Source organism: Toxorhynchites rutilus, chromosome 1, assembly GCF_029784135.1.
Source record: "Toxorhynchites rutilus septentrionalis strain SRP chromosome 1, ASM2978413v1, whole genome shotgun sequence".
NCBI lineage: Eukaryota > Metazoa > Arthropoda > Insecta > Diptera > Culicidae > Toxorhynchites > Toxorhynchites rutilus.
The window spans coordinates 191,018,570-191,045,900 of NC_073744.1; the positions used below are offsets into that span (position 1 = coordinate 191,018,570).

The following is a 27,331-nucleotide window of genomic DNA, read 5'->3' on the forward strand; positions in this document are numbered from 1 at the left end:
ATCTGTAATATCTAGTTTCTTGGTTTCAAAAAGTAGAAAAAATCTGTATAAATACAGATCTTTCTGTAGATATGGTAACCCTGGTTTGTATCACTGTAAACTATCTGATATTTTTCCTCAGCCTTATTTGATGGAACTGGTAGAAGAATTTCGAAGAACTGTGACCATAGGAATGTATCACTCCGAATTACACGATTTCTTTCTTTCGCTGTCAGCTGCTTGTGTTTCTACGAAAACGGAGATCTGCATAATATAGCAATTTGCATGCTCTATCGTGGTTACACCGTTTGTTATGGTTTTTCATCTGCTTTCATAATCGAAACTGGGCTTTCCGATAGAGCTCGTCACAACATAATACTGACCATGGCTGACGTAACATAGACCATACTCTGCTTATCCTTTGTTCAGCCAGAGAGTGTTCATCGCACTCCACTCTGTGACTGGCGACCGAGCGCTGCGCAGTCAGTTACCAGTTATTCGTAATAGAAGTTGCCCACCCTTGAGATCTTCTTTCGACTCTCTTCGATGTATGTTGCTACTCCATTTATTTCGGATCACTTTACGTGGTTTGTACTTTACTATTTCTCTTTACTGATTTTCTTCTTCTCAGGTAACAGTATCATTCAAGTGGCGCACAGAATGGCATTGACCATGACATTGAATCGTCGGATCGGATTTTATTTTTGCGAATCCAACAGAGATAGTATGAAAATTTATGCTGCGTAATAAAATCAAGCTGCTGGAATTCTATCTTAAGCAATCGAAGGGAATCATGCCTCGAATGGGCCTGTTTTTGGCTGCTACCTGAAAAGATAAAATGTATTTTTGGCATCGCTTCAAAGCAAACCAGTTGTTTGCATCGGAGGTAAACTTTTCCCTAACCATAAATTTCTTGGGTTTCCACCAGAGATTTGAATAACATCGTACGTATTTTGCAAATGCAATGGTTGTCATTGCTTGCTGGCATTTTTCAACGCGAGACTGGTGTTTCCCATATGGCACTTCACAGTTTATTGCTAATTGTTGTCACTCTGGCACTAATCCACTAATGTTCAGCTAGGAAGCGTTTTCACGCCTCTCTCTCTGTGTGTGTCGTCGGAGCCCTCGTTCGGTGGATCAAGATCTGTCACGGTCGCCTCGGTTGCACAGACGATGGCCAAGTCAGCGGCGGAGCCGCGTTATTATCCAATTTACACTTCTTTAACTAATTACTCTATCAGTAATTATTGCTTAGGATCAAAAGTTGCGGCCGACGACGACGACAGCGCGTGCGTTGGCCGTTGTTGATGGCGAGATCGGTTTGGTCCGCTGGTCAGATGAAATGATACCTCGGATTCGGATGTTCTTAAATGCCCCTAAATTACTATCCCAAAAACGGGAATGTCATCATGCTGAAACTTACTTGACACAGTTTACGCTGTCATTGTGGGCATTCTTGATCGTGCACATCTGCTTCTCGGTGATCGGATCGAACAGGACGATTGTCTTCTTTTCGCATGCCGCCACCAGTATGGACCTGTCGAATAGAAAGAAAGAATAGAAACAAAATCAGATCACTCTTGCTCGTCACACTTCGTTAAGCAACGGAACACTGTTGACGGAATATAATTGACATATGCCGACCTAGTTAGCAAGCAAAGCGCACAGCGCAACAGAAATGGACTGCTAAGTCCACCCCGATTAGCATATTAATTAGACGAATTGAAGTGCACCGATTAGGCAGCTTAAGTATGAGGAAAAGACACCATAGAATGGATTGCGGAAGGTGGACAACAATTAGTTCAGCGTTTTACAGTTTGAGCGCGACTTATGCAGAAACGGCCGTCACAAAAGTATGCTTGTTTTCGGTTCATGCAACGACTTTCGAGGTTTATCCGTCCATATATTGCCATTTCTTTCGAAGTCGTGATCATCGCTTGCAGAACCTGTTTTCGTCAACTAAGTCACACGAACTTGGCAGCTGGTTGCGCCTTGGACTTGATTGGAGCAAGATATTATTTTAAAAAAAAGGTTATAAGAGGATTGTGTCCGAGACACGAACGCATGGTTGACGTAGGATTATGTTCAGCTATTTGTTTGAAAAACTACATTAATAAACTCTTTGATAATAATTTGGTAGCCCTGAAATAATCGTTTTATTTGATTGTTAGGTATTATTGTGAGATATTGGTAGATGTATTGTTCATTAATGATGATGATGATGATGATGGCCCACCTCATACCCCTACAAAAGGTTCGAGCAGTACGATTTATCTGATAGATAATATTTATTTTTAAACATATCAAGAAACTAGTATTATAAAAAAAGGGAGCTGGCTCTGTTGCAAGCATAAATATCTACTAATAGAACATTAAAAATAGGCATAAACTACGAAAAAATAAACAATGTTCCTATCCATATTGACATTAACATAGTCATAGTCTCAACTTCAGGCCCAAAGTTTTTTCCAAGGCATGTCAAGAAAATTTCCAACCCGGGAAGATACTTGACTGATTGGGAATTGAACCCAATACGCAAAAGTTTCTACTTAGAACATAAAAGAGATCTGCTATAATCAGAAATAATCTATATATCCATCTGACGAAAGATAGTTTAAGACAATTCTGAATGAGCTATCTCAATTCCAGTTTCCACTTCAGACCCTACCATAAATATTTCATTGTGTCAGTTTCATGCCAGTGTGCATTATTAACATTAGTCCAGGCCCACCAAACGCACGCAAGGCTCAAACTTTCGTAGACAACGCTCGTTTTTTTAACGTAGAAATACGTCTTTCATTAAGGGTGCCAAATCAGAAAAAAGGTCTCGTTTTTATGAAATAGAGTTAATGTTAGTAACTATTTTTGCCGTGAACGGATTTTGGCGATTCACATACCAAACGAATCGGAAATTCCCTAAGATTTGTTTGCTATGCTACACATTATAATCCCCTGGTGTGTAAATGGCTGAAATTCATGAAAACTATAAGCGTTTCCATTTTCCCATACGTTTGTTCTACTGATTTGTGAGCTTTTCTACCCGTGCCGTCAATATCGAGCAACTTATCGACGAGCAACGAAGGGGAAATCGTAAGTCTCAAAGTCTCCGCGAACAAAGGAAAAGAAGAACGAAGAGGAATATTTACCTAGAGTATAAACAGTGGATCTCGCTGAGACAAACTCTCTTTCTTTGTGAGGACACCGACTGGACAACACCGTTGCTGAGCGAGCTGGACGGCGAGCGATCAAGTGCCTTTCTCAAGGCAATGTCATATGAGAAAGAGTACAGTTTTCCAAGGGTTTTTTTTGAAGGTTAGAGACGAATGAACTGAAGAAGTTTAATGTCTCTTTAATTGAACAAAGAAAGAAGAAGGCAAACTTTCAGTCTCGTTCTGTATTCAAAGCAATGAACATCGCTTATTTTTCCTTATTAAAACGACCCTAAAATTTCAAAGTTACCTTATACAAAATGTTCACCACCTCGAAAAAACACCCTATGCTAAATTTCAGCTCAATCGGACTTAAGGGAGAATGGCGCAAAGCGGTCAAAGTTTGAGTTTCTTGAAAATCGAAAAATCACCCAAGGGGGGAAATCGTAGTTTTTGGGACATAGTTTTTTGACGTAGGACTACGTCTTTCATTTCTATACTGGGGTGTAAGTTCAAAGTTTCGAAAACGAAAGCGTTACGCCGGAGAACGAGATTTTGAGCGTTAATAGCTCCTGAACAACTGAACGAAATGGTATGATAAACACTTCATTCGAAAGACAAAATGTCTACGCGTTAAATGCTTGTTACTTTTTGATCCAAAAACTTATTTCAATAGCCCTAAAATTGCTTTCAAAACAGGCTATTGAAATCACCAATCGGTATATAAGCGAGTGCCGCTCGGAAATCCCCTGAGTTATTATTGCGTAACGATTGAGGTACGATCGCTGGAATGGATGGATGTTTCCCTAACACAGACTTCAAAACCACGAAGCCTGGGGAAATCGACATTGCAAAATAGATGCAAGCTGCGGGTACTTTTGTATTCGCTTGCGTTTCTGGAAATCGGAATGTTTCCCTAGCACAGACTTCAAAATCATGAAGCCTGGGGAAATCGACATTGCAAATTAGATGCAAGCAGCGGGAACTTTTTACTCGTCTGGTTTTTACAAATTGGAATGTTTCCCTAACACAGACTTCTAGACCATGGAGCCTGTGGGAATCGGCATAGCCTTTTTGTACTCGTTTGCGTTTTTGCAAATTGGAATTTTTCTTAACACAAATTTCAAAAACATGGTGCCTGGGGAAATTGACATTGCAAAATAGATGCAAACTATGGGTACTTTTGTACTCGCTTACATTTTTGCAAACCAGAATGTGTTTTCCCAATACATATTCCGAGACCAAGAAGTTGGGGAAATCGGCATTGCAGATGCAATGCGGCTGCAATACTTTTATACCTCCAAGCATTTTTACACTCCGGAATTCGTTTTGTTATGACGGTCTATGATAGCGGGTACAAATGCAACGCTTTGGCTCGATTATTCAAGATTGTATTGGAACAAATCTCTTCATGTCGTCAGCTCACTGAACTTCTACGCATATCGTTTGATGATTAGGCAAAATGTTGATAACTATTTGCTGCGATAACTACTACCATAATGCATGAATTGACTTAAATTGGGATTTGTTTGCAAATGAATTCGTGAATAGTTTCATTCATTCACTAGTTTTATCAATAGTTTAATCAATGCACACAAAATGTAGCTCTGCGCAGCGGCGATATCGTACCCAAGGATTCGAGGATTATTGCTAATTGAAGGAATACAATTGATTACTAAGCCAACGGCAGTCCTACGTCAACCTTACGGTTATAGCATAGGTATAACCCACCCATAGTTTTTTCGGTATACGAAACGAAAAGTATGGTTTTGGGTGCCATTAGAAATATTTATCTCGATTTTTCATTCGGAACTTGCTACGAAATGTTAATTTGCACGATAATATACCCCATAAAATATAAGCTCATTATTGTGCAATTTTTTTATTCTAACTTAATTAGCTTGCAACGATCTTCATATCTTGGAAGATGCAATGATTTATTCCACGGCAAATTTCGAAGGACAAAACGAACGAATTTCCGTTGGATCGACTTAATTCGCTGTTGATTCGTACCATACTACACCGGCATAGTCGAGGATCGAGCAGAAGAATGCGCAATACAGAGCCTTCATGCAATGTACATCTCCGAAATGTTTTGTAGCCTGAAAAATAAAACCAAGAGTTTTAGACGCCTCAGAGGTGATGTATGGGATGTGATCTCGGAAGGTTAACTTGAAATCTACCATGATCTCAAGGTCTTTGATGACATCAACACGGTTTAGAATTTCACCGCACATCTTATATTCAAAAATAATAGAAGATCTCTTCCTTGTAAACGAAATAACAAAACACTTCGAAGGATTCGAAATCATTCTGTTGGTTGTGCACCATTTGCACGAAAAAAATTTAACTGCTGTTGAAATTCGACATCTTCAGTAGAGTTCACAGGAAGGAACAGCTGGAAGTGGTCTGCATAAGAGAGTTTGAAGCACCTCAAACTTAAATTAACGTCATTGAGACACAACAGGAAAATATATGGACCGATATGACTCCCTTGAGGATGCCCGGATGTCACACGAAAAGAAGTGTCGCTTATTTTCACCGACATCTTATTTCGCCTTTTTTGAAGACTGAGAACACAGATTACTTCTTCCATGCATTCGGAAAAGTTAGACATAAGATAGAGTATACGGAATAGTATACTCAAAGGTAACGAGAGACCACCGTCAGGTCCAGAAGTCCACAAAATTTTAAAAATTTGCAGCACGCATCTTGTACAACCGTAGCGTTTTTTTCAGGAGAGGCTCCAACAGATGAGAGGCAGGGAACATTACTGACGGATGCAGAAACTTGATCGTCACTGAGACATTCGCAAACGAAGACACTGTTGAACTGATTCCTGAATAACTCACAAGCACATTCTTTGTTTGATGCCTCAACGTTGTAACGCTTCATCACTGCGAGCAGTTCAGACTCTTTCCTCTTACTATCAATGTATTTCCAAAATTTCTTTGGATTCACTCGCAAGTTTGTTTGGATATGATGTCGGTGAGCAAAATATTGGGTTGGAGAAAAAGAAATGTCGTATATTTTCGATATATGGCAACACTTAAACATATCTTGTGTTGTACTTATCGCATCGGTCATACTATACGGCTATTTAAAGACGACAATCTGTGCTACAAGTGTCGTTTTGACAGTGTTGTGATTGTTTTTTTCAGTCTCAAGTTATAACGCGTCAAAGATGGAGTCCACCAAGCAAAAAATTCGCCATATTTTACGTTTTTACTACCTGCGAGGTAAAACTGCAACGAATGCGGCCGAAAAAATTCGTGTAGTTTATGGACCCGATACTGTAACGATTCGCACAGCACAGCGTTGGTTTGATCGATTTCGTTCTGGTGTAGTGGCTGTCGAAGATACACCCGGACTGGTAGGCCAATCGTCGTGGAAACCGATAAAATCGTTGAAATCATCCAAGTAAACCGGCATGTGAGCACTCGCTCGATTGGCCAGGAACTGGGTATAGACCATAAAACCGTTTGGAACCATTTACAGAAGATTGGATTCCAAAAAAAGCTGGATGTATGGGTGCCACACGAGTTGACGCAAAAAAATCTTTTAGACCGGATCAACGCCTACGATGCACTGCTGAAACGGAACGAACTATACCCATTTTTGAAGAAGATGGTGACTGGGGATGAAAAGTGGATCACGTACGACAACCTAAAGCGAAAAAAGTCGTGGTCGAAGCGCGGTGAGCAGGAACAAACCATCGTCAAGTCCGGATTGACGCCCAGGAAGGTTTTGCTGTGTGTTTGGTAAGATTGGAAGGGAATCATCCACTATGAGCTGCTCAACTATGGCCAGACCCTCAACTCGGTTCTCTACTGTGAGCAGCTTGACCATTTGAAGCAGACGTTAGACCAGAAACGGCCAGAAATGATCAATAGGAATGGTGTTGTTTTCCACCAGGACAACGCTCGGCCTCACACATCTTTGATGACCCGACAGAAGCTACGGGAGCTCGGATGGGATTGCACCTATTGCACCCACCGTATAGTCCAAACCTGGCTCCAAGTGATTATCATCTCTTCCGGTCCATGCAAAACGCTCTTGGTGATACTAAGTTGGCCTCAAAAGAGGCTTGCGAAAACTGGCTGTCTGAGTTTTTTGCAAATAAAGAGGGGGGGTTTTATAAGGGGGGGGATAATGAAGTTGGCAACAAGTTTGTCGAACCGAACGGCACATATTTGTCTTAAATTGGATAATTTTAAGTAGGTTAAATAAAGCGTCAAATTTCGATCAGAAATACGACATTTCTTTTTCCCCACCCCTATATAAACATTTGTTCAAGCTTTTGATAATAATAATAAATGATAATAAACCAAGAGAATGTTGCAAAATCTATTGCTATGGTTTTTCGTTAATAAGGAAGATACAACTCGAAAGCTATAATACCTACAAAATTCTGGTCAAAGTATGAAATGTATCCATACAATCATCAACAAGTCTCCCATAGAAAGGCACTGTTACTTTTGGCAATTTTTAAAATTTTTTTTAAGCGTAATTTTGAAAAAAAGGTTGGTATTTTCTAATGAAAATTTCCTACATTTCATTCTTTGACCTAAAATTAGTAGATATGACAGTTTTTGAATTAGAAATATTTGTAAAAAATAAGAAAAAAAAACTGGCCTCAAAACTTCTCAAAAAGTAGTTTAATTTTCTTCAAGTATGCAAAGTTCATCAATGTCTTTAAACCCACAACGTTCCACTGCAAACTCCTAAGACGAGTTGACATGAAATCCGTTCATTGAAAATGTGTACGGTATATCGAGTGACGTTATATCGAGGGTACGTTATATCGAAGTTCCTCTCTATATAAAATGTTCCACTAAACCTTTTCCCAAGCATGGGTGGCAACTTTTGTTTATACTAAATACCGTTATCCATTATTCATAGAATTTGATTCGTGAACATGCATTAGACATGGACATTCGTTTAGAGAGAGTGTAAACTGATAAATTGCTCAATAAAGTATAAGATTAGTATAATTCTTTGCTATGGTGACTGAGAGTAAATAAACGACCGCAAAGGGTTAAAATTTCCCTTTTTTCAAAAACGTATTTTTATAAAATTCTCAAACAAATCATATGAATAACCTCACAGTTTCCAAAAAGTCACCAAAACATCGGATGATGGGCACATTTGGAGAGAAGAATTGTATGGGCTACTCATATTTTTTTCCGAATTAAAAAAACATATTTTTGAGAAAAATGAATGTTAATTTTCAAAATATTTTTTTTCAAATTTATTTGATATTTTTCAATGACACATCAATAATTTCCCATATTTTATTCTTCAACCAACATTTTGTTGGTCTTAAAGTTTTAGAGTTGAGATTTTTCGAAAACAAAGTTAAGAAAATACTCATAAATTTAAAAATCTCACTTAAAAACTACAAGATTTACAAAACATTAGTTAAAGAATGAAATGTAGGAAATTATCTATGTTTTAATTAAAAATATCAAACAATTTTTTGTTTCAAATTCATTAGAAACAAAATATTTTGAAAATAAAAAATTCATTTTTCTCAAAAATGTTCCTTTAAAATTCAAAAAAATATATATATCAACAAGTCATCTATACATCGGAAGAAGGGTACTACTACAGGAAAAGAGCTTTCCTAACAACAACTTTTCAATGTTTCTTTGAAAAAAATACTACTAAGGATTTTTAATTTTTTTTTTATTTTTTGTAGGTCTATTTCGCCACTTAAGTGCCAATCACCGATATCAGGGAGGCGACTCCACCTGTTCCTACCTATCAAACTCAGCAAATAATGAGCCGGGCAAACTTCTTTTACTTCCCATCCGAAGGAAGACGTAACCAGAGATTTTTCGTCTCAGAAAATCCCAACGACGCCAGCTGGGATTGAACCCAGGCCGATCGGATTGCGAAGCTGTTACGCTAACCACACAACCACTGGCGCCGTCTTCTAAGGATTAACTCATAACATTTTTATGTGTAAATTATCTCCATTGACATGCTCTGTGAACTTTTTCTATTTACAAACTATTTATTTATTTATTTACTATTTATTTATTTATTTACTATTTATTTATTAGTATTATATTTCATCCGACAAGTATGTCTCAATGAACAAATGTGTAGTGAAACTAGCTGAACACGAAACGCTTAATTATACTCTTAAATTCGTTAATCGTGATATTAAAATCAAACAAATGGGCAACATCGTTGAAGCATTCCATCATTGAACGTATTGGTTCGTGGAGGGAGTAGTCTCGACGTCTGAACGGCAGGCGAAGGAAGTCAGAGCGACGGAGAGTATAACCAGGAACATTGATGGCGATTTGCGCAAGTACGTTTGGAGCATCAATTTCGGCGACAAGAAGTCGAGCCTTAGCCCGTTTCCGCCTTTGCTTCAGCGTTTCCAACCCTATCAACTGACATCGATGTTCGTACGGTGGCAAATTCAGCGGATCATTCCATGGCAGGAGACGTAGGGCGAATCTGACGAACCTTCCCTGAATTGATTCGATGCGAGCAGCCATAGTGCTACGATAAGGGTCCCATATTAATGAAGCGGTTTCTAGAAACGGCCGAACCAAGCACGAATACAAGGATCTCAGCGTGTAAGGATCTCGGTATTCTCTGCTCAATTTGCTCACAAATCCCAATTGACGACGAGCCTTGTCTATGATGTCTTCGTAGTGGTTCCGAAATGACAGAGCTGGATCAAGGAAGACACCGAGATCTCGAATCGTTTGAACTCGACTTAACACTTCGTCCCCGACAGTGTATTCGAACGACAAGAGGTTCATCTTGCGGTGGAAGCTTATGACAGAGCATTTTGGTATGCTTAGTTGCATCCTGTTTACGCGACACCATGCAGCGAATTTATCAAGAAGTTTTTGGAGTTTACGACAATCTTCACTGCTGTTGACGTCAATGTACAGCTTTAGATCATCAGCATATACCAGGCAACAGTCGGCTCCAAGATACACGATGGCATCGTTGATGAACAGTGAGAATAGTAGCGGTCCCAAATTGCTACCTTGAGGAACTGCGGAGCTGCTTTCAAACCAGGTTGAGGTGCAAGAGCCAATTTTGACTGCTAGTTTTCTAGCGAGGAAATATGAGCGAAGCCATTTAACGAGCCTTACAGAGAAACCAAGTTTTGCTAATTTGGCCAGAAGTATACTATGGTCAACCTTGTCGAATGCTGCTTTGAGGTCGGTGTAAATGGCGTCAATCTGTCGGCCCTCTTCAATTTTGCTAAGACAGAAGGATGTGAATTCACACAAATTTGTAGTGACACTTCTGCCAGGAAAAAATCCATGTAGGTTCGGGAAAATGTAGTGTCTCACCTGACGAAACATGTGTTCCGACATAATTATTTCAAATAGCTTTGAGCAAGCACTCAGCGATGTGATGCCCCGGTAACACCGGACATCGTTTTTGCTTCCTTTTTTATGCACCGGAAACATGAACGATGCTTTCCATCGAGTCGGGAAGGTTGCAGTTCTCAGAGACAAGTGGTACAAATGAGTGAGTGGCTGCTCCAGATGTTCGAAGCATTTTTTCAGAACACACGCTGCAATTCCATCAGGTCCAGGCTGATAGGAAATTTTTAATTTCTCGACCGCTTTTCGTATCCCTTCTGATAATACTTCAGGTGTATCAGCGTCAGCGCTCCCAGCAGGAGTTAGTTCCAGAGCAGCTTCAACACTGTCAGAGGTGGGGTTGAACATCGAACTGAAGTAGGAAGCAAAAAGCTCACATTTATCCGAAGAGCTGCAAGCCAATCGTTCATCCAAATACATTGCCGAAGGTAGTGTAGACTCTTTGCGCTTAGATTTCACAAAATTCCAGAAGCTTTTTGGATTGCGTTTCAAATTTCGTTCCATATAGACCACATGTTTACGATAGAGTTGACGGTTCAGGCTTCTATATTGACGGCTGGCGAATTGGAACGACGCTTTGTTCGTTGATGTACGATTTCTTCGGTAAATCTTATGCGCAGCGTTGCAGCGTTTATTCCTACGTCGAAGCTCAGCGTTTGACCAAGGTGGTTTCTGCGGGGGACGTAGATGTGGAACAAATAAGATGAAAGCGCGTTGAAGTATGAGAGTGAACTTCTCGACAGCATCATCCAGATTTACACACTGGATCATTGGCGACCAGTCCACTGACGATAAATATTGGCCCAATCTGTTGAAATCAGCTTTCTTGAAGTTAAGTGCTTCGACGTCAAATTCATGGTCATTGAGCTCTAGTAAAGGCTTGTCAATTTCGATTGTACATGAGAAAGGTGGATGGTGGATGTCGGTTGGAACAAGAGGATTGTCAATTTCATCAATAGTCAAGTAGTTAGTTATCTCCTCATTGACAAATAACAGATCAAGCGTATTCCCGGAGTGGTTTTTCAGGCAGTTCATCTGCCACATGTTATTGGAGCTCATGCCGTCAAGCAGAACAGAGTTGGATTGAGTAATAGATGATATTGTGAGATCCACGCAACATCTAGAATTATCGTTTCGAATCCATCGCAGTCCAGGTCTGTTGTAGTCACCGAATACAGCAACCGAATCATGCCCGGAGTGTGAGACTACTGATTCCATACAGTCGATATGGAGATTAGACAACTGCACATCCGACGCCTTATCTGGAGGAATATACACGGCACCAATGACAAGCTTACATTGTGACATGCTTAACGACACCCATACGTGCTCAATGCTGTCTACGTTAGTCGGAATTAGACTGGACGGGATGGTATCCTTCACAGCAATGAGGACACCGCCTGAACGCTTCTTAGTGCTCGTCAACGCAGTGTGGTCCCGAATAATCGCTGCTAAACAGCATGTTAGAAGGTATAACATCATCGAGCCAGGTTTCAATTAACACGAGAACATGTCAAACGCGAGAATTTACACTCAAAAATGTTACGAGAAAAACAATTTTTTTTCAAGAGTCTCCATACAAAAATGCCATATAATCCAGAATATAAGTTGACGTCTTCGAGAAATGTTCATATTTTAATAAGATCTAAAAGTTTGTCGAATACACGATATCGCCAGCTTGACTTTAAATAAAATTAGGTTTAATTGTATTTTTTTCAAAGAAAACATGAAAACGTTGTTATTAGAAAAAAAAACTTTTTCCCTGTAAAAGTGCCATTCTTCCGATATATGGGTGACTTGTTGGAAATTGTAAGGGCATTTCATATAACATTTTTTAGCATAATTTAAAAAATGGTATTTTTATGCAAATTAAAACATTTTCCCAGCGGTTAGCCGCAAACAACTTGATGACATGTGCTCACTCCTTCCTGAGCCACGATTGATCTTGGGAGACTTCAACTCTCACGGAACTGCCTGGGGGGAACAGTACGACGACAATCGTTCATTGTTGATATATGACCTTTGTAACAGCTTCAATATGACCGTTTTGAACACTGGGGAAACAACACGTGTACCTAAACCTCCTGCTAACCCAAGTGCTCTTGACCTCTCGCTTTGCTCGAATTCACTATCGTTAGATTGCAAGTGGAATGTAATCCAGGACCCCAACGGTAGTGATCACTTGCCAATCAAAATTTCCATCACCATTGGGTCGAATTCTTCTGAATCTATAAACATGGCATATGACCTCACAAGACACATTGACTGGAAAAAATATGCGGACGCGATTGCTCTAGCCATCAATTCCAGAGATGGTTTACCTCCATTGGAGGAGTATAACTTCCTTTCTCGTTTGATCTATGACAGCGCGGTTCGCGCTCAAACGAAACCCATCCCAGGTTCCACCATTTCCCGAAGGTCTCCCAATCTATGGTGGGATAGCCAATGTTCCAAGCTTTATGTAGCAAAATCGAATGCATTTAAAGCTTTTCGGAAACGTGGAACCCCTGAAAATTTTCAAACGTATTTAGCCCTTGAAGATCAATTTAAAAACTTAATCAAAGGGAAAAAACGTGCTTATTGGCGAAATTTCGTGGGAGGTTTGTCACGAGAAACGTCAATGAAAAAATTATGGAAAGTGGCTCGAAACATGAGAAATCGCTCTTCAACGAATGAAAGCGAAGAATATTCACATCGATGGATTTTTAATTTTGCACGGAAGGTTTGTCCTGATTCCGCTCCTGTGCAAAAAATTGTTCGAGATATACTACAAGGTAGGTGCGATCTTGATTCCGAGTTTTCGATGGTAGAATTCTCTCTTGCTCTCCTTTCTTGTAACAATTCGGCTCCAGGAACAGATAGAATTAAGTTCAACTTGCTGAAAAACCTCCCTGATGTGGCGAAACATCGCTTGTTGAATTTATTCAATCGGTTTCTGGAGAATAATATTGTTCCAGATGATTGGAGACAAGTACGAGTTATAGCTATTCAAAAACCCGGAAAACCCGCGTCCGACTTCAATTCGTACCGCCCAATAGCAATGCTGTCTTGTATACGGAAATTGTTGGAGAAAATGATCTTGTTTCGCCTTGATCGATGGGTTGAAACGAATGGCCTACTCTCAGATACACAATATGGGTTCCGCAGGGGCAAGGGGACGAATGATTGTATTGCGTTGCTTTCTTCAGAAATTCAAATGGCTTACGCCGAAAAAAAACAAATGGCTTCAGTATCCTTGGACATAAAGGGGGCCTTTGATTCTGTTTCAATAGAGGTTTTGTCAGACAAATTACACTCTCGGGGTCTGCCGCCTCTATTGAATAATATGTTATATAACTTGCTTTGTGAGAAACATTTGAACTTTTCTCACGGAGATTCGGCAGTAAGTCGAGTCTCTTACATGGGCCTCCCCCAGGGCTCATGTTTAAGCCCCCTTTTGTACAACTTCTATGTAAGCGACATCGACAATTGCCCTACACAAAATTGCAGCCTAAGACAACTTGCAGATGATGGAGTGGTGTCTGTCGTAGGATCAAACGAATCCGACCTGCAAGGACCCTTACAAGATACTTTGAACAATTTTTCAACCTGGGCCATTGGGCTAGGGATCGAATTCTCCACGGAGAAAACAGAGATGGTGGTTTTTTCTAGGAAGCATAGACCAGCAAAACCAAAGCTTCAACTTTTGGGTAAACCGATCACTCATGCTATGTCATTCAAGTATCTTGGGGTCTGGTTCGACTCCAAATGTACTTGGGGGGCCCATATTAGGTATCTGAGTAAAAAATGCCAACAAAGAATAAACTTTCTCCGTACAATTACCGGCACCTGGTGGGGAGCCCATCCCGAAGATCTTATAATGTTGTATCGAACAACTATTCTCTCAGTGATGGAGTATGGCAGTTTCTGTTTTCAATCAGCTGCCAAAACACACCTCATTAAACTCGAGCGAATTCAGTATCTTTGTCTCCGTATCGCGTTGGGATGTATGCCCTCAACGCATACCATGAGTCTCGAGGTTTTGGCAGGCCTACTCCCACTAAAAGATCGCTTCAATTTATTATCTCTTCGGTTCTTCATCCGGTGTAAGGTTATGAACACATTTTTTTTTTTATTTAAATCGTTTATTTTTACAGGCTGTATTGTTACTAGTATATATACATTTTCCTTAATTCTAATGTTAATAATATAGGAAACCGATTACTCGCGGTCAACTCGAGTTTAGAAGGGTATATATTTTCTTCAGGAAAAGGAGGGAATATGAGGATATGTTGACAATGATCACACTCACACTCTCAATCACACTCATCACACTCAATTCTTAAACCTATCTTATATCTAATATGTATTTACATTTCATCTTATTCTTAAGAAGGGATCCGATCTCTCACAAAGGAAAAGGAAAAGGAAAAACTAAGGGTATAAGGACAATCACACACGAAGATCGATAGCTTTAAGGAATACATATATTTGGGACATGTAATCAAGGTCTAACCGAGCCAACACGTCTCTCACCGGCACCATGGGCTGCCTTCCTCGGGCCCGAAGGGTGACTACTAAATTCGATCTGGCGACAAGATACAGCTCGCACGACCAAACAACGTGCTCGATGTCGTGGTAACCTTGGCCACAAACACAAAGATTGTTGTCGGCAAGATTAATACGAAAGAGTAGCGCATCTAACGAACAGTGATTGGACATGAGTCGAGAGAAGGTGCGAATAAAGTCTCGACTCAAGTCCAGACTTTTGAACCATGGTTTGAGGCTAACCTTAGGGATAATCGAGTGGAGCCACCGGCCCAATTCATCTTCGTTCCATTTGCGTTGCCAGTTAACTATGGTATTTTTGCGGACTAAAGAATAAAATTCATTGAAGGCGATTTGACGCTGATAAATATCGCCTTCAATTGCACCTACCTTTGCTAATGAGTCAGCCCTCTCATTACCCGGAATGGAGCAATGTGAAGGGACCCAGATAAAGGTAATGACATAACAGCGTCTGGATAAAGCACTCAAAATTTCTCGTATTCTCTCAAGGAAGTACGGCGAGTGCTTTTCCGGCCTCACTGAACGGATAGCTTCGACAGAGCTAAGACTATCCGTTACAATGTAATAGTGTTCAACAGGTCGTGAGGCGACGCTGTCCAGCGCCCAGTGTATCGCTGCCAATTCAGCAATATACACTGAGCAAGGATTCTGAAGACTGTGTGAGGTGCTAAAAAATTTGTTGAACACTCCAAATCCTGTGGACTCGTTTATAGTGGACCCATCAGTAAAGTACATATTATCACAATTGATACCCCCATACTTTTCATCGAAGATTGTTGGAGCGATCCTCGAGCGTTGGTAATCTGAATATCCATGGATATCTTGCTTCATGGACAGATCAAAATGCACAGAGGAATTGATGTAGTCAGGAAAACAAACACGGTTGGGAATATACGAAGAAGGATCAACCTGCATGGAGACGAATTCATGATATGAGCTCATGAATCCAGAATGAAAATTTAGCTCGATCAGCTGCTCAAAATTTCCGATCACCAAGGGGTTCATAACCTTACACCGGATGAGGAACCGAAGATGAACACATTGGTGATCGGAAATTTTGAACAGCTGGCCGAGCTAAATTTTCACTCCGGATTCATGAGTTCATATCATGAATTCATCTCCATGCAGGTTGATCCTTCTTCGTATATTCCCAACCGTGTTTGTTTCCCTGACTACATCAATTCCTCTGTGCATTTTGATCTGTCCATGAAGCAAGATATCCATGGATATTCAGATTACCAACGCTCGAGGATCGCTCCAACAATCTTCGATGAAAAGTATGGGGGTATCAATTGTGATAATATGTACTTTACTGATGGGTCCACTATAAACGAGTCCACAGGATTTGGAGTGTTCAACAAATTTTTTAGCACCTCACACAGTCTTCAGAATCCTTGCTCAGTGTATATTGCTGAATTGGCAGCAATTCATTGGGCGCTGGACAGCGTCGCCTCACGACCTGTTGAACACTATTACATTGTAACGGATAGTCTTAGCTCTGTCGAAGCTATCCGTTCAGTGAGGCCGGAAAAGCACTCGCCGTACTTCCTTGAGAGAATACGAGAAATTTTGAGTGCTTTATCCAGACGCTGTTATGTCATTACCTTTATCTGGGTCCCTTCACATTGCTCCATTCCGGGTAATGAGAGGGCTGACTCATTAGCAAAGGTAGGTGCAATTGAAGGCGATATTTATCAGCGTCAAATCGCCTTCAATGAATTTTATTCTTTAGTCCGCAAAAATACCATCGCTAACTGGCAACGCAAGTGGAATGAAGATGAATTGGGCCGGTGGTTTCACTCGATTATCCCTAAGGTTAGCCTCAAACCGTGGTTCAAAAGTCTGGACTTGAGTCGGGACTTTATTCGCACCTTCTCCCGACTCATGTCCAATCACTGTTCGTTAGATGCACTACTCTTCCGTTTCAATCTTGCCAGCAGCAATCTCTGCGTTTGTGGCCAAGGTTATCACGACATCGAGCACATTGTTTGGTCGTGCGAGGTGTATCTGGTCGCCAGATCGAATTTAGAAAACTCCCTTCGGGCCCGAGGAAGACAGCCCAATGTGCCGGTGAGAGATGTGTTGGCTCGGTTAGACCTTGATTACATGTCCCATATATATGTTTTCCTTAAAGCTATAGATCTTCGTGTGTGATTGTCCCTACATCCTTATACCCTCCTTTCCTTCCTTTGCGGATAATTCGTCCCCTTGCTATAAATATTAGAATAAGTTGAAATGTAAATACACTATAGATATACGAATAGATTTATGAAATGAGTGTTCATCAACATTGTTACAATTTCCTTATATCCCATCCTTCTCCTAAACATATGTCACCCTCGAGTACACCGCGAGTAATCGGTTTTCCACCTTACTAACCATAGATGTAAGAAAATTGTTTATATATATATATATATATATATATATATATATATATATATATATATATATATATATATATATATATATAGTTTTAAAATTATATTTAAGAATTCGGCTCCTTTAAACTTAAGTAACTGAGCCTGTAAAAATAAACGAATTAATAAAAAAAAAAAAACATTTTCCTTCATTTCATCTTCGATTTCGATCGATCAGAACGCAGGATTTCGTTTGGATAATGGTTGATATTTTTTCATTTGCTCAATAGTTAGTTTCATGATAGATCATATTTTCTTTAATGTAATAAATTGTCAAATCTCATGAATCCATCATGAAATGACTGAGCAATGAACTTTTTTTCCAATTGGTACCTCCAATATGTTCCCGAAAGACGTAATCCTACGTCAAGTCATATCGCCATCAGCAGCCCTACGCGCAGTCACTGCAATGCCCCCCAGCGGACGTTTGTCTTCAACTTGAACTTCAACTGCGTTCTGCTGCCCCCCGAGAGCGCTCCATAGGATAATTAAACACACTTGCGGCATTCACTTGAAATTAGTTTCAAGATCGACCGGTACTAGCCGTGCCGCGTGTGGTGTGAACGATCAGAACCGCCCGCTGTTGGCGCGCTGTCACTCTGTGCTTGTTCGGTGCCCGAAGAAACCAACAGATGGTGTGTAAGCCCCGTCGAATCGAATATGGTAATACTCAATGGCATGTTAAATATACGTTTACGATCATCGATTTTGATTTATGAGCCGGAAACATATTCTTGCGTTAATTGTTTCAATGAGCAAATGCTTATCGGTGTAAGCAGTCAGTATGCGTTGTAACGACATGTCGTCCGGGTATAAATTATAAAGTGCTATGAAAGTTCAACTGTTCATGTGGCAGCCGTTATACAATTTCCATTCATAACAACAAATCATGTGATCAGCTTACTTCGCAAGATTCCAGTTCGAAGCATGCACGATCGCAAACGCAATCGAGTGCGTTCCGAAGACCAGCAACCAACACACACACACACGAAGACATTAGTTGGATGGAATTTCTCGCGCGACCGCATAAATCTGCTCGGTACAAATCTGGGAAATCCGCTATACGACGTTTGGATCAACGAAAGAAACGCAGCGCTCTAGGAGATCGTTCATTCGTTCGTTCGTTCGGCCTTGACCTCAATCCGCATGAACAACATCACCATACAGCTATGCCTCGTTGTAGAACCGGTGAGAAAAACGAGACAGCACGCACAAACACATTGCGCAATGACACACTCCTTCCAACAACATTGCCCGTGATCCAGTTTCAAGTTTTCCGACACGTTCACCATCAAAGCGCATTGCAGCAGCGCATAATTGGCATCTCGATCTGCCTCTAACCTCTTTTCGCGTTGAACCCATTGTGTGACGCGATATCAGTAATTTTTGTTGATAATTCAAAATAATTCGACCAAGAACTCAATTGCAGTCTGGCAATGGGAACGAACCCCCGTATGTATGCCTGCCGCCTTAAATTAACATGCGGCTGATCCTTGATCGATCGCTATAATTCCTAGCCAGAGCCAGACAGTGCAGCGCCGCGGCGCGCCGTCTGCGAACGATGCACACTTTGCGTGTCTGATGCGCTCGAGCGATCATTGACTGATGATGAGCAGCAGCTCAGCAATCGATGATACTTGCGTTTAGAACCCCGCCGCAGGTGATGAACACTATGTGTTAACAAGAAGCGGTAGTATGCAGATGGATGGATAGCCGCCAACCACCTCCAGCAACCGGCGCGACAGACAATGTCAATTCGTTTCAATGAAACATAATGTGCATATCGGCGGCCGATCCATGCGATAGATCCAATTAGGTGTATTATGTGTGGGGGAATGGATGGGTTGTTCTGCACGGCTGGTCAACGTGAGAAGGTCTCGCGGCGGGTAGTCGGCTTGTCGGAACCTTAGCCGTTGGAACGTGTTACAATTCTGACAGGTTACTGTATGTTCAGAAAGAAAAAAAAAACAAATATTGATCTTCTCGTGGAACTAGTTATGACCAGTATCCTAGTACCCAGAACGCACATTTCAGTTTTAACCCAAAATTTCCTCACCGGTGCTACAACGGCAAAGGTGTATGCGATGTTGTTCTTGTTGAATGAGGTCAATGTCGAACTAAAGAATGAACGATCCTCTAAAGCACTATGTTTTTTCGTTGACCCTAACGTCGCATAGCGGATTTTCCAGTCCTATATTAACACTAGAACTACCGACATTTGTTATATAAGTAGGGTCATTTTGACCGGTGTGATGTTTAGCTGTCAAAATATAAAAATTCGAAAAAAAATTACAGAGAATAAAATATATTTCATTCTAATATTGCAAGTACATGATAAATACATGCCATACAAATGAAACACAAATTTCTGCATTACTCGGCAATTAATCAAACCAACGAAACCAGATTTGGCATGTGGTGGTTTAAGGGAACAATAAATGTTTCTATGGTAGTTAGACACTTCTCCCCCTCTCTAAGGCGGGGCTGCCATACAAATGAAACACAAATTTCTGCATTACTCGGAAATTAATCAAGCAAACGAAACCAAAGTTGGCATGCGAAGGTTTTAGGGTGCATAAAATGTTTCTATGGTGGTTAGACACTCCTCCCCCTCTCAAAGAAGGGGGCTGCCAAACTAATGGAGCATATATATCTGCATAACTCAATAACTAATCAAGCAAACAGAACCAAAGTTAGCAGTGAAGGTTTTAGGGGGCACGAAATGTTTCTATAGTGAATAGACACCCCTCCCCTCTCTCTCTCTAAGGGGTGGCTGCCATACAAAAAAAACACAAACTTCTGCATAACTCGACAAATAATCAAGCAAATTGAGCCAAATTTGGGATGTGAGGGTTTTTCGGTACGATAAATGCGATAAAATTCTATGATGGTATGACACCCCTCCCTCCTCTAGAATGGAGAGGGGGTTCCATAAAAATAATACACATATATCAACCAAACATGACAATTGAAAATTTTCGAAAAACGGAAAAAAATGGAAAAGTTCGAAAAATTCAATTCCCATATGTTCTACACGTCGGTGAAGATACCAATAAAAAGATACCAATTACTTATAATCACAACTGCCATTTTTTGTAGCCGATGGAATGACAGTTTTATCATTTGAATTAGAAGTACACCATCCTACGAGAATATTCTGAGATGGTGGAGATTTGGAATTGACCCATCTGGTTATGGAAACCATTTGAAATTTCAAGAAATTTCCGAATATGGACAAGTCCTAAGCGCCAAAGCGCCAAAATTTACATTTTACTTTTTGTGAAAATATTGTTAAAAAAAGTTCAGTCCTGAAAGGGAGGAGGAACCACCTTAGAGATGTTTCTTCCCCATAAAACCTCCACATGCCAAATTTGGTTTCGTTTGCTTGATTAGTTCTCGAGTAATACTAAAATTTGTGTTCCAATTAGTGTGTGAGGGGGGAGGAGTATCTAACCACTGTAAAAAACATTTATTGCACCCTAAAACCTTCACATGCCAAATTTGGTTTCGTTTATTTGATTAATTCTCGAGTAAAGCAGAAATTTGTGTTTCATTTGTATGGCAGCCCCCTTCTAAGAGAGGGGGAGGAGTGTCTAATCATCATGAAATCATTTATTGCACCCTGAAACCTTCACATGCCAAATTTCGGTTCATTTACTTAATAAGTTCTCGAGTAATGCAGAAATTTGTGTTTCATTTGTATGGCAGCCCCCTTCTAAGAGAGGGGGAGGAGTGTCTAATCATCATGGAATCATTTATTGCACCCTAAAACCTTCACATGCCAAATTTCGGTTCATTTACTTAATAAGTTCTCGAGTAATGCAGAAATTTGTGTTTCATTTGTATGGCAGCCACCACCCCTCTCCCCCCCTTAGAGAGGGGGTGGAATGCCCAACCACCATAGAAACATTTATTGCACCCTAAAACCTCCACATGCCAAATTTCGTCTCATTTGCTTGATTAATTCTTGCGTAATGTAGAAATTTGTGTTTCATTTGTATGGCGATTGTTAGCTACGATTTGTTTTTGCAATGTTATTGATTATTATCAGTGGCCTGCTGCTACTTCACTTGATCGAATTGGCCAGTACAATTCGAGTAGCACAAACAAACTGGACCGATCAAAACGTGCGTTTTAAAAAAAATTGTTTAAACTAAACATATGCTTGAGAGCATATCGAGCAGACTAATTGGGCTGATTGAAAACAAGACTTGTGCATTATAAACTTGTAGTCAGTGTTGCCACCCATACAGATTTATCTGGAAAGGTACAGATTTATTCGTTATTTTTGGTACATATTCTGTACGGTACACAGTACAGATTTTCGTCAAAAAGTACAGATTGGTACAGATTTTTTTCCGCGTGTGAAATTTCTTACATTTACATTTGAACAATGCAATATTAAGGTAATAGACGACTTTTACGCCGCAATATCGCAATATAGCACAATAAAGCAATCTATGTATAAGCATCATCAAACACACGAATGGTTTACAAATGTAAATGTAGTGTTTGTAGTAAATAAATCAGTATTTTTTAATGTTCACAAAATAGATTTTTCTCTATAACGAAGATTTTCGATGACAGATGAGAAAGATTTTTAACCCCTCTGGTACAGATTTAAATGTGGCAACACTGCTTGTAGCAATTCATATAAATTTGACGTTGATTTGATTTTGTAAAGGAGTAATAGGGCTCTTGCTACACATACATGCAGAGCATCTGTTGGGCAAACATCATTTGTTTACATTCGTAGCTTCTATGCAGCAGAAGCGGATTCATTATCAATCGACGTTCTTGTATCCCAACAATTTATTTTATTAGGCTCATTTAGCAATTCAGCTGCAACAGAGCCGAATTCATTCGTGTACATTTTTTATCCTAAGATAACTTTTGTTGTATACTACACTGTTACCATTTTGAGGCGTAAGAGTATCGCTATCTATCCAAAAACATTTGTTTTTTTTTATCTTTATTTATTTATTTATTTATTTATCGACGTTCTTGTAGATGATTTAAATATAGTTGTGATCCTTCTATTAGCGCGAAATATTTCATAGAACTAACATGAACTCTGTGAAACAGTTAGGCAAGCTATTTACCGTACAAGAGCTTTTGTGTGACGCATATTTCTTAAATTATTAGCACCTATTTCGCGATTGAGCGACTTTCCCACTAGATTTGAATAGATTCAAGACACAGAGGCTCGAGCTCACGTTCGAATGCTACCTTGTATTTTCCATGAATTAGCCAATCGATGGATTTTCTTCGTTTCCGATCAATTTTCTTATAACCATATTCCACTTCTCCGCAGAGCATTCAGGTACCTGAAAATCATATCTGAGGGTTGGTTGGTTTTTCTGGCTGAATATGCTCTTTATTTCAACATAATCACCAACGATTAAGGATATCTGCACACGAATATTCATTACAGTTTACTTCTTCACGAGACCAGCATTTCAGGGCAAAAAGCACAAAGCCTAAATGGGAGCACACTTCACCTAATTCGGCTATACAATCGCAATGTGCAATTTGTATTGTTTCTGTGAAACTTTTTGAATAATCAATCTGCTTCCATTGATAAGGATCATACCCATAACAGAAATTTCTATTTTTCTCCGTGTATATGGCTTTGACGCTTAAAGTGAATATTTTTATGTAAAGAGACATATATTCGCATGTTATTAGTATAGTGTAGCGCGTAATTTCTATAACTATTTCGCTGAAATAATTATTTAAACAAGGCTCAATCTTGTCGATCCATATAAATCCTATGCAGCGATCTCTTTTGCCTGCCCAACAGATCACTAATACATATGCACGCTGCAAGCGCCTTATAGTGTTGAAAGAGGAATAACATCCGATTCTATAGTCTGACCCAATGTACTGGAAAAAAGGTAATGAAGATGGTAGATTTTCGAGCGACATAGCATGCGCTGCCATAACTATTTCTGAAATAGTGACGTCACTCATTGTGTTTATCTTCGATTGCCCACCGCATCCATGTGAAAATACTATTTTCAGCAAGTTATTTATCAATTAAAACGTACATTTTTTTAAGTTCTCGCTGAATATCAGGCTAATGTTATAGTGTGCAGTGAATATTTTTGAAATCACGTCGGAAAAGACAGATAAAAGTGATATTTCCATGTGCCATTTTCACTCCCTCCCGTTCATAGAAATAAACGAATTTTCATTATTTTAAGGTTATGAAGTGCATGTTTCGAAGGCTCTCAGTGTCGGTGTGTATGATGTGAGAGAATAGTCGTCAATTATTCAAAATTTCACCGAGAATGTTACTGCTTTCGAGAACTAAGCATACGACTGCACTCTGAACCTTTTTACCACATAAACAATAAAATAAGCCACGATACAATTCGATTCCGATACACACGATTTCGAGAAAAACGCGTTTTAAAATTTGGATACGTTTATTTCGTTTATGTTACACCTTATCTTCAATCTGCAATCCCTGGACCATAAAATCATCCTCCAACGCTTAAAAGATGATCTTACTGTCGTTTTTTTGCTGCCAAAGTGGACTTGCGGGCTTTTCTAGATGCTTCTGACATTCACAACTCTGCCTGATCAATTCGTTCCTTGACCGATTCTCCGTAGACATTGTTGCACTCCGGTCCAATTTCAAGTTTATGTTCTTCCATCATCTCCAAAACGCCTTGTAGACCATCATTGAAGTTACAGGTTGCTATATTTGCTGCAATTTCCAAAAATTTCTTTCCACAATGAATGGTTTTTGAAGACATCGACCAAATACAATCATTAAAGCTTCCGTTTGAATTTTGTGTGAAGCCTCCCAAGCATCTTTCCAGTAAGTCATCACGATTTAGCTCCTCGTATATTGGAGGAATCGTTAGAAGGATATCAATTCCCGTAGGCAACTTGATGTGTGCGTTGCGTGCATTCTTCACGCGCTCCTTACGCAAAGCCTTAGGCATGCAACTTTGGAACGGAGCATCGGACAAACCTTGGACCAAAACCACAGCAAAGTAGACATCCCAAAGAACATTTCAAATTACTTTTTTTTTATATTTTCAAGTTTCCATAGTGTATCACCCCCTTAAGGAAAACAAGACTCAGGCATAAAATAATAAGCTACAAATTTGTGTAACATTTTTGCGCTAAGAAAAATAGAAAAAGAAAATAGCGGAGAGGTCTTCATTGGCACGGAATATCACATCAGGTGTTTCTGTGAATGTTCGCGAGCTGGTGGATACAAAAAAACGCATGACGATTGGTGACTGCCACTGACTATCAATACATTTGGCCATACAGAACGCAGAAAGCAAGGAACCCCAATATCACTATTTTCTTGATGCCGTATGACCGTTATTTCGTTTTAAAAAAGTATATGAGCATGCAATAGTTTTTTTTTTCCCCAAAAATATATTTTTTATTAAGGCACATGTGGCGTTAGCCTGACGGGGCCGGGAGTCCAATATTTTGACAATTTTTGTCTTACAACTATGTTAGTAATATGTAACCGATTACTCGCGGTTGGCTCGAGGTTAGTATTACAAGTGTTCTCATAATTGGTATGTTGCAGTCTTCGATGCTCTGTACGTGTGCCCGACACGGGATACTTTCTATTGGGATGCAGCTTACCATTAATCAGCAACGCCCCCCTAGTCTGTACCTCATATCTAGCGTGGTGCGTCTTTCTCGACTCGAGGAATCCAGGATAGAATGGTCACTAGCCGGCGCAATCATCAGCTCGTGTAGAGTTTTCATGAGCGGTACAACCTTTGGCTCTTGTTGAATGATCAGTGGACTGCACAACCTTCGGCCAGTGCATCTGTAAAGAGTGTGTGTATGTATTGCCGCGACTAAGTAAAAGTTTATCGATCGGATAGGAGGGATATGAAACGGGGACACAACGAAGGAAACATCATTAAACGTTGACATCGGCGTTTCTGAGGAACAGGTATAGATGAAGCAGAAGATCAGGATCCCGGCTACCTAAGATATCCCGGACGGGGATATGCAATGCAATATATGCAATATGCAATAGTTGATTCAATACGTTTTTTCCTTCTAATGTTTCGTTGCTGTATCAAAAATTAGAGTGTTTGGCTGCTGCCAAAGGATTCATCGAGGAATGCCCCAATGAGTATTTGCACCGCACCAATTGAGCGCCGCCCTAACACACGGGTGACTTGGCAGACAGCCTTTAAATTACAAATGTTCTCACTCATGAAGTACGGATTAACGCCAGCCAGGTACACGCGCGTTGATGAGTTGAGTGGCTGCGGCCACCGGAATGGATTTGTTAGAGATGACCGCCGCCACCACACGCCACTTCACTCGCGATAATACGACGCGCTGTCGGCGCTAACAGACTGGAACCACTGTGGGGGTAACAACAACAACAACAATTACACGTGTTGTGGTGGTTTGCCAGACTTTATTACATTTATAGATTAGACGCTGTCTGCCGAAAGGTAGTCTGGATGTTTTTATCATCTGTCTCGATGACTAAGAATTTGCAGTCATAACAGTCTATCGTTAGAACAGGGCACATATGGCAAACGCACTCGCGTTCGGTGCCGGATAACCGGAGAACGATATATTCCGAATCATCATCGCCAATCTTACCTAATGTATGCCATAACTGAACGGTTAGTCATCCTGATGTAACAGCATGTTGTGTAACCCATTAATATCATTCATAGTAAACAATTGTCATAACATGGTTCTATTTGTGCCCGCACATTCCTTTCTGTTGACGAATTTGTGACCTATTAATCGAAAAAGGAAATTCAAACTCGGAAAGGCATAAAAATAGCACGGAAATTAATTCGTGGAACGTCAAATAAAATACGATTAACTTCCCTAGTTCCGACACGAGTGATGGCCTTCGCGAGTACTCGTGGCTCTCAGCAAGAGGATCCGCACCACCCGTCCCGACGCTGTCGTCGTCACTCGTACAGAACGAATTGCCAGCTCCAATCGTAACACCATGACCACCTTCAACCTGTTGCTGCCGCCGCCTCGAATGCACAATCCGCTGTCGTCCATTCCTGCCACAAACCCATCTCTTTCTCCGTTCTCCTCCGCGCAGGTGGGGAACTTATGGCGGTTGCTTGCTGCTTTGCGTGCCCTATATTTTCTGCCTTTCGAATACTACGCATACGAGACCCCCGACGATACGGCTGGCTACAGCAACAATACTTCCTCATAGTTTTAGTGGTGCCTCATATCATAACACGTCACTTTGCAAAATGTCTTGTTAGTAACGCACGGTGGTGTGACAGACAGCTGGGTGTGTTTTTTTGTGTGTGCGGAATTAAGCCGCTTTACGCTGATTGTACCAGCTGGCTGCTAATTAGAATCATTAAGCTGAGGAATAGGAAGGAGGTGCGTCGATGACAGGTGGACACACAATCAGAGGCGCGTACGCGCTGAGACAGGTTCCAAAAGCTAGTTCGTTCAGTGACAACGTCACGGCTGAAGTGGATTTTTATGGCGGCTCGCAGGAAACCTGTTACAACATTAGCTGAAACCGAATTTGCCATTGAATAAATTGACATCGGTTCTTTATGATAGCGCTACCATTCTAAAGTCCTCGTTTACAATCGAGTCTAAATCTGGTAGTAAAAAAAACAGAATTTGGAAATCAACGAGCGATAAAATTTATTTATAGATTGCAACCAAACGTTGGGTCACAATGTGAAATTTGGTAGAAAGGCCAACTGTCGGTTTGGACCTTACAAACATTGTAAATGAATTTTGTAAAATATTTGTTTGTGCTGTCTTGTCATTTGAGAAATTCACAGTCCATGTCCACATCTCATGTTTGACTTAATGTTATTTCTTATATGACTAATAAAGAAGTAATGTGTTGGGAGTCTGT

General features: G+C 40.3%; 1 protein-coding gene across 1 annotated transcript in view; it reads right to left on the reverse strand.

Moving 5' to 3' along the window:
• Nucleotides 1-27,331, reverse strand: part of LOC129761906 (DDB1- and CUL4-associated factor 10 homolog) — a 70,720-nt gene that overhangs the window by 33,320 nt on the left and 10,069 nt on the right. Inside the window, exon 2 of the mRNA XM_055759750.1 lies at nucleotides 1,403-1,516. Within this exon, the coding sequence (XP_055615725.1) occupies nucleotides 1,403-1,516 (114 nt within the window). The remainder of the gene's footprint in view (nucleotides 1-1,402; nucleotides 1,517-27,331) is intronic.